The 19107-nt window shown below is 36.8% G+C and overlaps 2 protein-coding genes across 2 annotated transcripts in view; one reads left to right on the forward strand and one right to left on the reverse strand.

The window, feature by feature from the left end:
* The window catches only part of LOC124170977 (ELAV-like protein 1), a 733134-nt gene that overhangs the window by 149070 nt on the left and 564957 nt on the right, over positions 1 to 19107 (forward strand). The window lies entirely within an intron of this gene.
* LOC124171152 (cytosolic carboxypeptidase 6) overlaps positions 1 to 19107 on the reverse strand; it is a 297445-nt gene that overhangs the window by 124033 nt on the left and 154305 nt on the right. Inside the window, exon 5 of the mRNA XM_046550289.1 lies at positions 12078 to 12294. Coding sequence (XP_046406245.1) covers positions 12078 to 12294 — 217 coding nt within the window. The remainder of the gene's footprint in view (positions 1 to 12077; positions 12295 to 19107) is intronic.

Here is a 19107-nt window from a genome sequence, read left to right on the forward strand (position 1 = left end):
TCTTATAATAATCATCAGCATCATTTATCACAGCATTTGGTTCAAGACTCAGACTGGCCTCCATGGCAATAGAGATAAGTTTACCTTACAGTCTGTTTTCACTCTTTTACAATATTTTTAAAGTCGATCTTGCTGAGTGAAATGACTCAGTGCAGTTCTTGCGGAAAAGCCATTCAATTCTTATGACTTCATAAAGAACATAAAAAAGAAATATAAACAAATAAAATATTTTAGGAAGTATGGTTTAACCTTTCACCATGCCAAGAACAATAATGTGATAGTAGAAGTTGATAAAAGTATTAATAGTAGGTTTAACTCATATTTAGAGACATTAGAAAATACATATAAGTAGTGGAAATTATGATAATATTTTGGGAGTTTGCTTAAGATAAAATATCTATCTCTGTTAAATGCATACCTAAGGTCATGGTATTATGTATGCGTGAAATGAATTCTTCGAGAGAAATAGTAATTATGCGTGGAGAATATTTTGTGTCAGTATACGAAAATTAAAATTAAGTATATGTAACAGAATAAGTCTCAGATGAAGTTTTTCACTATACAAGCAATATATTATTGAAGTGTATTGGTATGGATTGCGCATTAAATAATTTCAAAAGTATAAATACAAAAAAGTCTTTTTTCCCGGGTTCTATTCCTGCATATATTGTGCAAATATTAATGCTTCAATACACCAATGCCATTTCTTTAACTTTTCCTAAAATATGGTATTTTTCCAAATAAATGGGACCAGGATGAAAATAAATGAGACCAATTTTAATTGAGGATGATTGTAATGGAGGCGCATACAGTTACCGTCCCTTGAGAATTATATATGTTTTTCAATTACATTTGATTGAATAATATGCAAAAATGTTAAATTACAAATAAAAAGGCACATGGCTGAATGTCGCATGGACAAATGACTGACGGATCTATTGCCATAAATTTAGCAACTATCTCTGGATATGATCAATCACTTGTGCACAGTGACTATCAAGATGCCATTTATCTTTAATTCAAGTGACTTCCAAGATGCTATTTATCTTTAATTCAAAAAGTATTTCATACAGTAAATCATAACGAAAAAAAAATCAGAATGCTAGGATTACAGGTTCACTTTTAAGCTTATAATGTTCTCTCTTATGAGAAATTAAGTAACATATTAAACAGAAATTTAAGATCAAGAGAATACATTGAATTATCAGGAGTACCTCAAGGCTCACTTTATGGTCCCCTTTTATTTCTGGTATTTATTAATGATCTGCCGCAGTACCTTCATTATACTAATGATGTTAAGTGATTAATGAAGTTAAAGGCTAATGTTCACTAGTGATGTTGAGATATGTAGTAGAGCTGACGATTTGATTGACAGCTCAGATGTACAGAATGATTTAAATAATTCGGTGGTATTAATTATTTTGTCAAAGAGAAACCTTTGTATTTTCATATTGATAAAAGCTCAGTGATTACCTATGAAAGGAAAAAGAATGTGTTAATAAAAAAGTACTCGATGTATGAACAGGGTACTAGATATAATGAATAATTAAATCTGCATATAAATTAATCGGTGTTTTATGGCGTATTTCTAAGTACTGCAAGACTACTAAAACATTTTGTCAATGGCAAGGAGCAAATAAAATCTCTTTTCTCTGTCTGGAAACCCATTTACAAAACAAATATATTGATGTGAATGAGAGATCAAGGTGTTTAATATGCATGTACCTACGAAGTACCCAAAGCAATCAATTTTAATTTTTTGCAGTTTTTGTCCTCTACAGATTTTTCAGGTTTCAAAGTTTCAGGTTTAGGCGAATTTTTAAACGTTTTAATAATGTTGATATTTATTTAAAGCGAGCTATTTGTTTTAATGAATCTATCTCGCATCGTTAAAGTCACGAACGGCACATAAGAAGGTTAGTCAAGTGGGGAATTCGGTTAGGAAAACGGATTGATGGTGATTAGCGTGCGTGCTCTTTACGGTAGATGGACGTAGAACTAGGGTTTTATTTTTTACCTTACACGCAATGCATAAAGATTGGAATGCTGTTTGAATGGCACCTAAGTAGGGATGGGCTTTTCCTGAATGATCTCAGGTGCCGCCGTGATTCGAATCCATGATATCGATGCTAGAGAACCGGTATTCCGTCCTCCATAGTCTTGGGCTGGTTACAGTATACCTCCTCCCCCGTCTTCATGCGTTTCATTGTAACCACCCATAATCGGCTTATCTGAGATTTCACTTTAATTTCGTTACTGAATCCCACATTTTTACGCAATAAATTAAGGCAATAACTTTACAGAGGAGATTCACTTATACCAAAAAGTAAAATTACAGCCTAATTAATGTCAATTTTTCAATAGTTACACGATTTTTCAAAAAGTTTTTTTTTTTAATGTAAAACTATATTGTCAGCAATAAAAATTTAGATTTTCATAGAAATATTCTTTGCTCGAAAAAATATAAAAGGTCACCCATGTGCTAATTTTTCGGTTAACAAAGGCTTTAATTTTATGATGCCCTTTTTTTCGGTTTGTTGAAAATTGGTAATTATATCGTATTATGCCTTCATATTTGTGAAATATGATAAAATACGCCTGATATTTAGATTAATTATTAATCTTTTGTGTTGAAAAGTATTGAATCAGCGTCAATGGGCATATGCAGATCCAAGAGATAGGAAGAAAATAAAGAAGACAGAGACTTTGTTAGCTAATGGTAATGATAATGGAGTGTTAAATGGTGAAGAATATTTCGAAAAAGTACTACTTCACTGAGCAACTGATGCAATCTATGAATGTGAATATATTCCCCTGTTTGGACGAAGAATATATACTGTTGTCCATAAAACAAAGGTATCCTTAATCCAAGTAATACCATATTCGTTGATACGCTTTGGCATCGCCGGGTTTAATTCTCTTTCTATCTGATGTATGAGTTGCGAACTATAAGTTTAATTTTCATAACTTTCCCTGCGTGCCATTGGCAATACTTTGACTGAACCGTCTTGAAGAGATATTGTGGAATCCCTGAAAATACTTTCATAGGGCTCGTATAACTGCTTTGGCTAGCAGGGTAGTGGGAACGTATTTTCGGACAAAATCGCCGTTGAATTGTGCCACGCAAAGTTCGAAAAAATTCTGGGAGAGTTCTGTGAAGGAAGTATCATGGCTATTGAGAAGGTGGGAGAGTCATTCATGTCTTATATGCCTTACGGTTAAAAATTGGTATTTATATCGTATTAAGGGAAAGAAATGTGTGCACTCATATTTAAACATTTCATTCATTGCAATTAAAATAATATCTATATTTTTTGTGTTTTTTTAATATTCGTCTTCGGTGTAGATGCGTTAAATTATCATTAAAAATAACGTGTATACTTTTTATAATTTATGTCATTGAAAACGAAAACTAGGAAAATAAAATACTATTCTTATTTTTTGAGTCGATTGAATCTATTATGCACATGTTTTCGAAAAAAAACATTCCCTCAAAATCGACGTGGTAACGTAACAGACAATATTTATTATCAAAAATTAGAGTTCCGGGGTTGCATCCCGTTCGTTGGATTTTTCAAATCATTTACTCGCTCAATTGCGTCAGGGTAACCGCTTGTATGGGCTTATCTGAAATTTGGCCGCAACTACGCAACCAATTATAAATTTTTACGCAGTTTATGGAAGCAATAGTTTTACAGAGAAGATCCATTAATGCCAAAAAATGAAATTTGCGTTATGCGTAAATGCGTAACCAAAAATGCGTAATTTATGTTGTTAATTGCTTTCATGAGGAAATAAAGTAAATTAATTGCTTTGGTTTTCATATTGTTTCCCTGTGAGATTTCTTCAGCGTCAAATTGTAAAAGTTTGAAATGGGAGTTCAGGGGCTCCTTAACGTTGAGTTGTGAACGTATGGAATTTTGATTAGGGAATTGATGGAATGAATTCCGTTCATTAAATTTTCCTGATTTTAATTCTTTGCTGTTTATATTTTTAAGCATATTTTGGTGTTTACATTTTTTCTCATTGGCACCTCCTTAACGCCGAGTTGTAAACGTTCTGAATCAGCTTTATGAAGGGATTAACGACAAAGGGGCATGGGATGGGATTATCACGAGGGTCAAGCGTTCCAGATGAGACTTGGGTGGCCCGGAATCGGCGATGATGCGGGTCGCAGGAAACGGGGTGATGGAATAGGGAATGAGTTGAGGGGCGGAGATATCACGTCCCGGGGCCCTGTGCCTTATTGAAAGTGGTGTTTCCTGTCGCCGGGGCCGCTCCGTGGCGCTTGCGACGGAGGAATTGGCTTGAGGAGGCGTGAAGAGAATTATCAGGGAATCGAGAACGCAAAAATCCTTGGGTTGACTCCCAGAGCACGTCCGTTGCTGTGAGTGCTTTGGACTCCATCGTTTGGTGAGCGTGGGAGGACTGGGGGATGTTGGGTAGGGGGGCGTGGTCCGTAGCCCGGGGGCGGGCGGAGGCACTGGACTCAAGCGCGGGCTTAACAGCACACAGCTTCCATGGTGAGTCGCGTCCTCATTAAGAGATTGGCGTGGCCGTGTGCCAGACGGAAACGCTGGGAAATATTCCCCAGTACTCCCGCGACAAAATTAGTATTTTATTGCGATTTGCATCTAGAAATAGTGCACGTTATTCATGGGTCTAGGATGGACTGCACAGCCTCTTTGATGGTCGGGTAAAGCGAGGTGGATTCTTTCCCGTTTCGCTGCGTTTGCTGAAAATTGAAAATAATATTCCCCCTTTCAGAAAACACTGTAACGATACCAGTTATTTTGCTCGTAAATTTGATCTTCTCCGACTAATGTTAACTATAGAGTGGCACTCCTTCACATTGGCAAATGGTAATTGTGAAAAATTACTTTGCTATAAATTTTTGCGGTATCCACTGCTTGTAGATGAGAAATATTTTCATGTGTGTAACAGTTAAGGTGAAATCATTTGTGGCAGTGAATCGTGATTAAATAACTCAGTGATACTCAGCTAAGGTCTTTGCTAATGAAAGATTCTTTACCCTATAGTGGTGCACCAGCGTTACACTTACTACTTCTTTGAGATGTTGTTCTCCTATACAAATGCTATTTTATATCACTTTATACCTTTCTCTGGCCAAAGTCTCAGCTAAAATATGTGGTATCAACCGGTTATACCCATAATGATAAAGTGGTAAATATAGATGTTATTCTGTATCAAGAAAAAGCACAGATCTCTAGTTAACGTTTTTAAGACAGCTTTAAAAAAATTAAATCGTTTTACGATACATTTTTATCACACACTTTGCCAAAAATATATCTTATGATTTTAAGCTGTCAAAATGCACGAGGAGCAAAGGGTCTCAAAATGCTAGCTTATGGGTGGACGTTCGTAAGGGTTACGAATGACCAAAGACAACCGGTAAAAGAAATCAGCCTTTTAGGGAATTGATCCGTGAATTACCACTTTCTTGAAGGATTTTAACAACTCGGAATTTTTCGTTACTACTAGCGAATGCAACTGATATCAATATTACGCCAATAATGAAAGTTACCTTAAAACTATTGCCCTATTGTGCATCCTATTGCATCCGATTCCTTGGCCATAGCAGAACTTAATGTCAGTGTTTGAATATGTAAACAAATTAAATGGGAAACATACTGCCGTCAAGCATGAATTATACCAGCGGTAGTACCATTTCATTTGAATTAGTTTCCCAAAAGAAGTATTGATATAATGAGCTACAGTAATAATAGTTTTAAAAGTAAGAAAATAGAAGAGTTTAATGGATAAATAACATAAAAAAGAGGCAATAATAGAGTTTTAATATATAAAAGAATTGTTATTAAAATTTATGTTGTATTGTTTTATACTTATTTTTAAATACAACTGAATGATTAAAAAATTGTATTACTACAGCAACAGTAAAAGTAATTTGGTTTAATTCCATGTAAATTACTTCAAGGAGATCTAGGTGTCTAAGTAATTGAATTATTGGACTTATCCAAAGATACTATTCAAGAAAATATGAATCGTACTATGATGCGCTATAAATATATTTTGACACCATACACGCCAATTTAAAATCTGGTTTAGGTAGCTTAATTAATAAATGCATAGTAGGAAGAGCCGAGCCGTACTTTGCAAGAGGTTGTCCCGATTAAGTTGTAAGGAAGAAATTGTATCGCGGTACTTCTTAAATAACTCTGAATCACTCAAAGAGGCAAACCAAAGGTTGTTTAGGATAGTTGAGGATAAAGCTCACCCCAGACTAAGCCATAGGCTCATGTGAAATCAGTTCTCTTAAATATCTCAAAAGCTAAGTAAACAATTCAGTAATCAATATAACTTTACCGATTATTCAGCTCGATTTATCCAATAAATCACCGTTAACCCCCTGAGTAGACGAATTTGCTGTGATTTCCAAGTCTGATCGCGGATGTATCCTTTTTAACGCGGTAGTCGTGAAAATTAGAGACATCCCTTTGGAAGACATGTCAGATCAACCTTCTACATGAATCAAGGATCAAATTTGCCGTGAAAAAATCGTTTGGCTTAGCCGTGTTTTACCACCATCATTAAGGATACAATTCTTCTATGATGGCATTCACAATGGCTATGAAACTGCAGATCTAAGGTGACCCACTGACGAAATAATAATACTGTCTCGTCGACGGTTGGAAATTGTGTGATTCTTTTAATGCGGGTACTTAACCTTAAGGCAACTGCTTTTAAGATGCACCCCGAAATAACGACTGTTGTCTCGGTATCTCCATTAAACGTCATACAGTATTATTATTTCATCAGTGGGTCACCCAATTATGTTTTTGCATACGCATTGTGAATGCCAGGATAAAAAATGGTAGCTTTGATAATGGTTGTGTAACACGGCTAAGCCAAATGTTCAGCACGGCTCACAAAATTGTTACAAAAAGTGTCATTTTTATCCTATAAAGCAAGGGTGAAACATTATAGAATAATGACACACAATCTATCATTTTCACTCCAATATTGATGCCCTGTTAATATATTTTGACGCTGTTAGCGGCCACACGGGTGTTTGCCGAACTTTTAAGGGATGTATGTCTTTTGAATTTAAATATTTACATAAAAAGCAGCATGGGTGTCTCTGAGCAATGGCCCAGAATATATCGATGCTAAATAAAGAAGACAGAATTTTTAATATTATGCTAATGAGTTATAACTTGCTGTTTCAATGGTAACATTTTTGGCCTTCGATTGTAATTGAGAATAATTACTCCTTTCTGCATAAGAATTCGAAAAAAATCGTGTCTTTAAAAATATGAAAATTTTAATGCGCATAAACAATAATTGCTATCAATTTAGTTTATGAACGCCATGAATACAGTTGGTATGGAATGCCTCTTGTACATAAAATCAATGATGTTTTAATTAATTATTAGGTTAATAATTAACTAAATTATAAACATGCAAAATTAAATTTAGTGGAAAATGATAATCTATATCCACATATTGTACCGTGGAACACTAAATTCGCTTCTTTAATACTTTATTTATGTCTAAAATTACGTATTATTTGACTTCTGAGAAATCTTGTCTTAAAAAAAGATAAAACTTTTTGTATTGCATTTCCCTAGGCATTTCCAGTGTGTGACAATTAACTCGTCTTATATAGTAACTCGGTAATATGATAATACTTAAATAATCCAAAAGTTCTTCGTATTCATTGAGATACCTCACTGGGAAGCTGTCCAGAAAATATACCCTATGGCCTTGAGTAGATCACCTTGGTCGAGTTGGCCAGAGCTCGCATTAAATTTTCTCCATCATATTACAGACGTTCCGCATAGTTAATCCCTCTCTGACCTTGTTCGTCTCAATTGTGGTGGTAAATACATATTTGTCTTGGAGGAACTTCGCAGCCTAAAATTTTATCTTTGGATTCATTCACGTCGTAAAAAAAAACCAATAAAGCCACAGACCCTGTGCAAGGTGTGGTGGAATGCTGAGTGGAGAAGCCGCTCATTAAATTTCCCGATGCTCTTGTATTCTGGGCTTGTGAACGCGGGTGGAAGAGCAATATACTGGGCTTGAGCAAAATTAATCTGCAGAATGGAGGGAGTATTAGTTGGTTGGAGTCGTTGCGTGAGGTGTAGAGGAGGCAGAGTCTGCGACGGAGCTGAAGTGTGTTGCACGTGAAATTGGGGCGCGGTGGGGCGAATGATGACGCGTTATTGTACCGGCTTCTCCGTGATAAGTGAGCACCGAAGAGTGGTGGAAAGGGAAGCTCAAACTCATTGACCACCGGAGTTACTGAGTGTCATGAGTTCCCTTTTATTAGTTTGGCTCCCTGCCACAAATATGACCGGAAAAACTCCTTCGTCGCAGCTGCCAACAACTCAATACAAAAGTTCTTCGAAACTATTGTGTATCTCTTGAGTTACGATTCTTTCCCTTAGGGAGAGTTATATCTGACCGTTCATTTCCCTTCCCTCAGATCTCTGAGAGCCAGCCATGTACCAGACGTTCTTATTTTACTCCAGATAGTCCCCATGCTGTTTGCCTCATGTCTGTCATTTAATCCTTTTCTAATACTGTTTTTTTAGAAAAACTCTTAGTGAAGCAAGTCTCTAAACTAATATTAAATGTTTATTCATTATGCCTCGGTAAATATGCTCTAAAAGTTCCAATTGCTAAAAATCGAGCCATAGTTTATAACCCGTAGATCTGCTGTTAAGTTACGAACAGGTAATTTACTTTCCTTTGTAAGTAAACGTGCCTCAAGATTTATGGAGTTGGTGCTAGAAGAAGCAGCAGATGCTTGTGGAGTCCCTTTTTGTAAAAGATTAAAAAATAAACTTTTTAACATTCAACATAGTATTTATCAAAAACTACCGGTTTCGATCTTTTCTGGTATAATCAAGACGCAACAAAACAGTTCTATTATCTGTTGATAATGCCCTTGAAATATCGGAACCGGAATAGTTTTTAATAAATAATGTGTGCAATATAACAAATCTTAATTTTGAATTTATCATGTCACCATTCCACAAAGTAAATTCGCGGAGTATTTATTTAATCCTACTGTCTAATCTTTAAGTATCTCTCGAAATTGATTGGGAAAGAACTTGGCGAATAATTTCAACAACTTCAATGCTGTTTCGAAGAAAATATCCAATTATGTTTTACCCCGTTACAATCAATTCAAAAAAGACTGTTTTTCCCTCGTGTTTGACCTACATACTTTTGCCAGTCAAAGATAAAGCCCAGAAGGAACTGGTATAAGGCAAGTGCCAAGCCTCTTACCTCCCAAAATCCTCTTATAGACACGCTTAAATATTTGTTTGAAGGATTTTTAGCTCCTTCTTCAAACTTGTACAAAAAATGAATTGATTTGGAAAAGGGCATGAAAAAGCCACAGGATATATTAGTTTTTTTTTAGTGGACGACTTTGAATCAGTGGGAAAAAATGTATTTTCCGGGTATAAACTTGAATTTATTTCGCACCAATAAACCTACTATACCTACTACCTCTCCAATCCTTAAAAACTTGCTGAAGGAGCTTGTTATTTCTGGCTTTATACCTTTTTCGCCTTTTCCACGGAACTGAATTCTTGAAATTATCCCGGGGACTTCGTTAGTTTACGGCCTTTTCCATCATTTCTATTTTCTCACAATAGCAATGACCCCTTCACCGTATCCATCACCTTGTACTGCTCTTGTACTTTCCACCAATGGTAAGAGATTTGTTGAATACATCTTAGAATGATTCTCGGTAGACACCCTATTCATAATATATAGATATGTGCGCTGAATTAAGCCAATAATAAATTCGAAAAATTGTGAACCCGGTATCATGCGCAGGAAGATGCAAACTTTGCAATAAAATAAATATAATGTAAGAATACTAATTTGTTCAACATTTTTCACCCACTGAAAAAATGTATCGTTTTTGGTGCATGCCAAGATGCTAGGTGTATTCCAAGATGCTGTAGGTTTAGCCGTATTTGTTATCACGTAATTTATTACAACTAAAATTATTTAAATCATAAAATTGATCATGCATATGATCATAGTTTTTATCTGAACGTCGTGCCGTATAAATTTTCAATTAATTCAGGTTCACACAGCTCATTCACTCGCTACCAGAAAGTGCTGATACAAGTGGTGATGTAGTTTTGATTATAAATCCTCAAGCTCAGAAAACTGGAATATTTACTCCTGTGCCAGGATTTCTGTTATAGAGAAGCAATAATTCCAGAAGGGTTGTAAATATATTTAAGAGCTCGCGGGCGAGAACACGCGTCCCGAAAAGCTATCCCTAATTCAGTGCCACCAAACAAATATTTTGGCACTTCCTAATAAGTGACTCATTATATGAGTACTGTTTAATTTTTTAAGTATATTTTTGGCAATTTATTGACGGTTAAATTTCATAGTTCTGAAAAATTGTACGGAAGTCCCCGGTGAAAAATTATTGAAGTATAAAGGTACTGATGCTAAACAATAAAATAACTTTGTATTCATAGCTATCCTTTTCTCCATGGAAGGTGAAATAAAAAGTCGAATAATTTTTCTTGCAATAATCATCTTTTTCAGTCATCCACCTTATATATTTATTGCTCAAGATCATTGAGCAAACAATTTCAAAATATTGGCTCACCTCAAGACATATGATGAAACTACGATTCGTTCGGAATAAAGTAAAACACGGTTTATGGTATCATATGAATTCCGATTTTATGCATGAATATCTACAGCAGAATTCGGTGAAAAATAAATCGGACGAATAAAATGACCTGAGTGGAGTGGATTGGAAATCTGGCTGTATTTGGGGCGGATTTCTCTTGCTGACTGATCGAGATACTCCCACAATGTGTGTTCCAGCCCGCGTATAATACCACGCATCGATATTTCATCAAGTTCAGCCGCTGGAAATGGAATGCCGCTCGGATTCGGCGGCTGGGACGATGGGCGTGAGGAAGCGAGATGGAGCCACCGAGCGTGCCCTGGGTGCCGAGCAGGCAGAGCGAATGGGGCAGTGGCGTCGATCAAATGTTCCCGGAAAAAATGGCGCCAAAAAGATGGATGGCGCGGGCGGATAGGAAGAAGACTCGCGCGCTGGAGGCCATCCGCAATGCTGGCAGGCAATCTGAGCGATAGTGTGGTCGATATGGATATGGTTTGTCATTGGTTTGATGTGAATTTTTGGCTCACTCAATCACTCACTCACAGCAGGGGCAGTATAGGGTGATTGAGGGCCCTCGGCTGGGGCTCATAATAAGGCCCCTCATACCGGGGGATCCATGGGACCACCTATGGAAAATTTGAGGGAATTGTATGCCAGGAAATGGATTTTTACGCAATTCTGGGTCTTAAAAACTAAATAAAAATAGCAACGTGGTAAGAAAAATTAGTATGAAAAGTGAGGATTACACAAATTATAAAACTTAATAATAAAATACGGTTCTTTTAACTATTTAGCGATTTTGCATGTTGATACGGCACTGAAATCTAAAAAAACCTCTAAAATAAACTTTCCGAATAACCCTTTAAAAAAAGCATCAGGTTCGATTTTATCTTCTGATAAATTTATTTTATTTTTCTAGCTCTCTTTGTGCAGTTAGTATGTTGTAAGCAAAGCGTGAAATGCAAAACGTAGAATTTTAGAATTGCAAAAAACTATTGTTCGATTAATTTGAGTCTTTTTATTATGCCTTTCACACACACTTTACGATAGACGAGAGCCCTTGTGAGACCTTGAGATTGTGGGGGGGCCTCTAAGCTCGGGGCCCTCCACGGTCGCCGAACATTCGACCTGTCCAGACCGTCCCTGCTTCGTAGAGCAGAATCTAACGTAGCTGATACGCACAATGTGAAATGTAAGGGAGAGTGGGTTTGAATGCAAATATTACTTCAAAATGCTGTTTCATATAGCGAGAAATTCTATGAAATGTGCGATAAATATGAAAGAATTTTATTCAACCTCAGTGCTAAGTGGATTTGTAGTCTTATGTTTGTAGGAATTGTCTTATGGAATTGTTTTGAAAATCTCGATTCATTTTTCAGCAAAAGAAAGATTAGGATTTTATAGGTATGCATACCACAGACTGGCCAATGATTTCCCTCTTGAAGTACGACATCTGCCTCCTCTCCAACTGCTCTAGATGGGCCTGGCATCGGGAGTAAGAGTACGGGTAGCTGAAGGCGAACTGATATACGTCTTCCTCCCTATCAAATCCAAATGCGAAGGATAGGACGTAGTGGTTCTGGTGCTCGGGTGACCGGTAGTAATATACGTGCTTGTTGGGTATCCGTTGCCTGGAAAGAAAGCAAAAATATTACAGATATGACAATTATTTAGTATGTTTTAAGTTTGTACATGAGTTCAGTGCATAATTAGGTTGAAATTTATACTCTAATAAGCTATATGGTTATGAAAGTTTATAATCATTTACTCATAAGATATGTATGTATGTAAGATGGTGCATGGTTACAGAAGCATTGGAATACTTGTAGTAGACGCGTACTGAACTTTTTCATCGTCATTTTGAGAGTCAAGATAATATTGCATAAAATTCCTGGTACTCAAATAAATGAAAATGGCAACTTTCTGTGACGCTGTAATCGTTATGGCTAGAAACCATTATTTGCCTTTTTAACTAACGGCTAATTTAATTAACATGGCCTTGGCTGTTAAAACACATTAAAATGGTGAATTACTAAAACAGTAGTAGAAATAGACTAGTAGTAAAGTTTTTAAAATTCCTTGAGTTGTTTAAATAGTGTATGCTTTAATAATTAAGCATTTATTCGTACAGCTAATGTATAAACTCTTTTAACTCGAGAAGTGGGCTGTTAAATAATGGAGTTTTTATTGGAATTAAATTAGAGGAACAATATTGGAGTTAAATAATGGATAAATGTTACATCCACCTCCTCTTTTCATCCATTCCTTCCAATATTCTCTTTTGTGTACTCAAAGAGATGAGTTTAAGCCGCTAACCCGATTAAATGGGAAGCGGCGACATAAAGGTTTGCTGGAAGGCGTTTGAGGGGCTCATTGAAAGGATGAGTTTGGGGTAGGTTTCAGTTTTAGAGGCATATTCAAGAAAAATGTTATTTTACGTTCTATCGCCGCAGATCGTATTTTTTGGGGCAGGTTGAGTTACTTTGCCCATAATGCTGGCCACATGAGTGCGGTTAAGTGAACGCTTTGCTTCCTTGAGCTATCTTTTCATATGCTTGGGGTAGGCTAATTTTTCCGTGTCAGTGCGTTAAATTGAAGTACTTCTAGGAAAGGTTTTGTCATCTAGTCAGTTCTCTTATTTTGTATCAAATATCAAAGAAACTTTTAATTAAGATCTGATTATATATGTATATATTCCAGTGTCAATTAAACAGAAAATAAAAAAAATGCGTAAAGGTGAGTGGCGGCTCTTGAGCGTAATGCATATTGAGATAAATCCCAGGAACAATTACGGACATGGCAAAGTATGTTTAAATGAGAAAAATCGATGGAGTATGTGCCCTAATTGCGGATCATATTGGAATTTTCTCCTCCAAATATTCCAGTACTTTTTGAAAGATCATATGCGATCTAGACTTATGCGTCATGTTCATTTATTAAAACTCTAAATCATGAGAAATATGTGCCAGAGTATCTTTTGGTCTGAAATGTAAACTACGATTGAACGAATGCTCTCTTCAACTTCTTCATTAAATTCATTTTAATGTTTTGGGGAAGAGAGGATGACCAGGGTGATGATACTTTCTTGAGGACTCATCGGAAACACCAGAATAATATGAGACGTCGTAAAAATCTCGCATTAACAAATATGTCAAATTAAGGTTTCTCATAGTAAAAATATCTTCATATTTGACAAGCAAAGGCTTATTTTCATATCACGTAAGTAATTCCTTTATAATAGCAAAAATTGTCATTAAAATATGCGTTCAGAATATGATTTCACTTCGTTATCTACCAATTTTTGTTTCCCTTATTGAACGCATTTTATTTCAATTTCATTTAACTCCTAAGAACTCAAAACTCTCTCATGAAATTAATTATTTCACCAATTCTACTTAAGAATTAAATAAAACACCTTTTTGAAGTTCCGTGAGGGATAAAATATTGTATATTACCATAATATTTATATCACCTTATTTATATGTGGGAGTTAGATCCTAGTATATTATTAGTCATATCAGTCGCCTTCTGAATACTCCTGCGACTATGATATTGTACTCCATACCCTAAATATTTACTGTGAGAACGAATATATTGTGTGGCGTAGGTTCGAAGAGAAAATTAAACAGGGCAAATTAAGTTTTTTTGCCTTTTTTCATCCATGTCTTTTTTCACTTCATTTTCCTTGTGATTCGTGTAAGTATCAACGTTGCTAATGTAACGCCAAAATTTTCAAAGGTTTCTCATTATTATTTTCAAAATCAGAGTTGGCTTTGTCCATATTTTTTCAAAATCATTTTGGCTTTGCTTTGAATTCTCTTTATAATGCATAAAATATCGTTTCTTTGCCTGCTATCCATCGTTCCTTTTATCCTACCTCACGCATAAGCTTAAATATTTTGAAATTTTCTGACGATTATATGTGCGATTAATATATTTGCTGTGAAGTATTTCAAATTTCTTCCTTTACTTGCTTATCATGTGGATATTTAATGGCTTTGAACAGAGCCTGGAGTATGCATAATCTCTGCCCTAAGTATGTGACATCCGCCTCTGGCAGGGCCTGAGGCGAGTTTTACCTGCACCTATCTTCACCCTTCGGATTGACACACAGTGAGAGTAAGTCTAAACAGTACTTAACAATTTTCATTTCCTCCCTTTCAACTAAAAGAATTTTTCTTTCTTATGAAGAGATTGACCAAGTAAGTAACGAGGAAGTAGAATCAATCGGAGTGGGAGAGAGGAGAAGCATTGTGAAAACCTTGAGTAGCCTATCTTTATACACCATATCTTAAGACATAATGGACCGAGGAAGACAGTCGTGGAGGGTCAAGTGGATGGAGAGAACGGAGTAGGAACACCTCGAATGAAATATCTTGAACAGTTGAAGAAGAATGTGAAAGAGAAGAAATACGCAGATGTTAAAAAATTAGCTGATATGAGAATTGAGTAGAGAGCTGCGTCACACCAGTCTTAGGATTGTTGACTAGTGATGATGAAGACGAGATTGAAACAATTTTTCCAGGACAATAAATTTTCACTCTACAATTCAATTCTTCACTCAATTCGCTCCTATGCCAGTCCGTGTTAGGGTATTTAAGTGACAATCTCTCTTGCAGGTCCAAAAAAATCTTGATGAAACCCGTACGATAAGTGAGATGCTTAAGAAAATTGAGATGATTAAGAAAATTGAGATGCTTAAAAAGGAGGCATATAGAGTTCAATTTTAATTGGTCGAATTAAATTTACGGACAAGTTATTAATAGTTTGGCAATTTCAAATTCGTAATCTCATAGATTAAATTCAAATATTGTTTCGGAATTGTGGCATACGAAGTTTCCTTTGTTAATTTATTATTTATTGTATAATTTCATCGCAAGGTCAATGAAATGAAACAAGAGTTCTTTGTATAAAACTAAAGCCGATAAATAATCTAGTAGCCACCCGCTACAAACTCTGTGATAGGAAGTATTTACTCAACTAATGTCCTATCTGCATCGTTCTCCCTTAGAATAAGGGAAAGTACAATTTTTTCGTATGCTCAGCCACCGAGGTATTACTTCTGAATGGGAAATATATTTTCCACGCGTGCTAGTTTCACCTATTTCATCACAGAATGCTATTGCGTTTCAAAAGACGCCTTTATATTGGAGATGCGGTAGGGAAAGTCAAATTCCCTGCGTGGGAATTATATTCAACTATAGTTTAATTGATTTATGTTGTCTACTTAAGACAGAGTAGGAAGATATAGCTCAAGTGGATTAAATTCAATAGGTAAGAACTCAAAAGGGAGTCGGGCGAAGTAAGGAATTTAATGCCATCTACAGAAATAGCACTCTGTTCATAATTTTCTGTATTAAATGCGTAAATATTTACCGGTGGAGCTAATTTTTGTTTGATTAGTTTTACATTTTATTCTTCATCCTTTGGCAGCCGTTTACTCCATGTATTTGAATACCATTCTCAGACGAAAATTGCTGATTACAAAAAATGAATACATGAGCACCGATTGAATATCTGTAAATATTCCCTATTGTGATTGCGGTATCATTGGTAATAATGATATAAGCATTTTTGCAAATATTCTTTTACTCGGCACTTAAACTAATTAAATAAATGGCTCCCTTCACAAAAACGCATGTGACCAGAAAAAGATGATGAATCAACCTTCCAGGAATTTCTTTTCTCTTTTACCATGCAAATCGAGTTACTACGCTGTAATCCTTATGGAAGTTTAATGAATTTATTAAGGAAGGGCAAACTCCGTTTGGCGATGCAAAGTAGGAAGACGACTGTCATGAGAAAAATTAGTTTAATAATATAGAGCCGGGAATTCTGGATGCAATTCAGACCGAGGGTCCATTTCTACATCACCATCTACATACCACCCTGCAAGCTGCCCAAAAACGTGTGTGGCAGGTGTGCGTGCGTTAGGACACCAGCCGTTTACATATAAAAAGTAAAATGCTCAAACAAAATTACATTAGCATTTATTGGAGTCCTTAATGGTACGAGTGAGAAACGAATTCCCGTTCGGCAAATTATCTCTTAATTTATCGCTTCTGTCCGCCCTGGAAAATCGTGGGGGTCTAAGTTGATATCCTCCTTGTCGCTCTTAAAGATATATATTCTCAATAGATCAAGCAATCTAATGCTAACGCGCAGCCTCCGAGTCCACAGCCGCTTCCACACTAATTTTCTTTACATCTGGGTAACGCTGTCTGTGCGCCCGTAGCAATTTTTGACGAATCGCACAGCTTTCCTTTGTATTTCATTTAGTTCACGGATTAAGCCTTTTTGATACCATCATTAGCATCAGGATCCCCTTTCCGCCACGCGCATCGGGGGAGCAGTGACCGCAGATGCCTCCCACGGGGAGATGGCAAGTGCATCGCAGCCAGCCATCGATTACGGTCCGAAGTCGCGAGGAGCAACAGCCGCCGCCGCCGGGCCCGCGGATCGTGGGACAGGCCTCCGAGTCAAAGACGCTCCCGTGCCACGGATCCCTGCAGGCGGAGGCGTCGCCGACGATGGTCGATATCCGAGGGAGGCAACAGGGCTCTCTGCGGGGAGTGGGAGGTGCAGTCCTCGCTCTGCTCCCCACGCCGCGCCATTCATGATGCTCGCTCCGGCCGCGAGTGCGGAGTTGCCCTGGCGGAAGCTTATGGCATTCGTATGCGCAGAATGAATCGAATTTGTAAAATGAGAGCTCACAATGATAATCAGAGAAAATTATTGCATTAAAGTGATCACATAAACCAACTTGTCGATAACCGTGTTACCTGTCATTAGTGCGAAGCAGCCCTCGCGGAAGCTTATGGAACTCATATGCGCAGAATGATTCGTATTTGTTACTGAGTGTTCATAATGATAACAGCGAGAAGTATTGCATTAAGGTGTTCATATTTAATATCTTGTCGATATCCGTGCTTTTCGTCTATAGTGCGAAGCAATCCTCACGGAAGCTTATGGCACTGGCATGCGCAAAATGATGAGATTTCATAATGATAACCAGTGAGGATATACCATTAAAGTGATCATATTTAACATCTCGTCGATAACTGTGTTATCCATTCATAGTGCGGAGCAGCTCTCGCGGAAAATTATTGCACTGATTTTTGCGGAATGCTTCGCATTTGTACTTGAGTGATCAGAAAGATGACCAGTGTGAAGTATTGCGTGGTGCGGTACTTGAAAAATATCTGAGTAAGGTTTCAAGGTGCATTTAAGTGATTATAGTTAATATCTCGTCGATACCCCGGGGATGCAACAGGGATCTCTGCGGGGAGTGGGTAGCCCCTGCTCTGCTCCCCATGCCGCGCCTTTCGTGATGATCGCTCCAGCTGCGACCATGAAGCAGCCCTCGCGGAAGCTTATGGCACTCGCATGCGCAGAATGATTTAGCAGCGTTTGTAATTGAAATTATTCGCGTTCAAAATTATAACCAGTGTGAAATATTGCGTGGTGCCTCCCAAGATGCTCTGAACGTTTATAAGAAAGGCTTCAGCCTGCGTTACAGAGATGATATTATACATCTCCTGCGGAACCTGATCACCGAAGCTTTCGGCCCTTGAATACGGATAAGTCATAAAGTTGATTATTGAGTCTTCAAAACAATACATTATCTCAGCCATTGTAGAAATATACTTTCATTCGCGCTAAAAATAATGCATTGACTCCATGCTTCATTTGCATAGCTTATCTACGGAGGTAGGCTAGCGATGCAAATTTCATTACACATTATTTTCGGTCTTTTTTCCCAGCACAAAGCAGCCTTTAATAGCCTGCGCTTCAATGGCGATGCTAAATAATATATAACTTAAAATTTAGGATTAAATTTTGAAAATAAATTATTTACTACCTTAATAACGTTTTTCATACCGAATACAAAGTTGGTTAAACGATAAATGCGTTCAAATTCAAAGCATAAAAAATGAAATTCCCTCTTTCTTCTTCCATCTAAATCGTAAGTGATAACCAACATCTTTGTAAGTCATTTTTAATGTGAAATTCGACCGCTAATAATGCGGCTCTCTGACCATATAACAGGATTAGTAGAGTGAGAACGCGTGTGGTTAAGAACTGCCAGATCCTGATAAGTCGTTATGATGGTCTTGTTAGTTTTTACTCACGTGTTAGAACAACTCGGATGAGAATCTCTGTCAGATCGTACCATGAAAACTAAGCAAAACCTGTTGTGTCAATACATTATCAGTTTATATTGTAGCTTCATAGGAAGATTGTCTTCATCATTAGTTATCAAAGTTTACCTTTGAATGTGGAAGTAAACTTTGTTAATATGCGTAATTTTTTAATGACCGTATGGTGTGTATATGGGAATCCTCTTGCATGCTGGTAATCGATCACCCCCTGTCTAACAATCTAGAGGTGGCTCGCCAAAAGTAAAAAAAAAACGTATAAATCATCGTTGAAATGTCAAGAGT

This window comes from Ischnura elegans, chromosome X (assembly GCF_921293095.1).
Source record: "Ischnura elegans chromosome X, ioIscEleg1.1, whole genome shotgun sequence".
Lineage (NCBI taxonomy): Eukaryota > Metazoa > Arthropoda > Insecta > Odonata > Coenagrionidae > Ischnura > Ischnura elegans.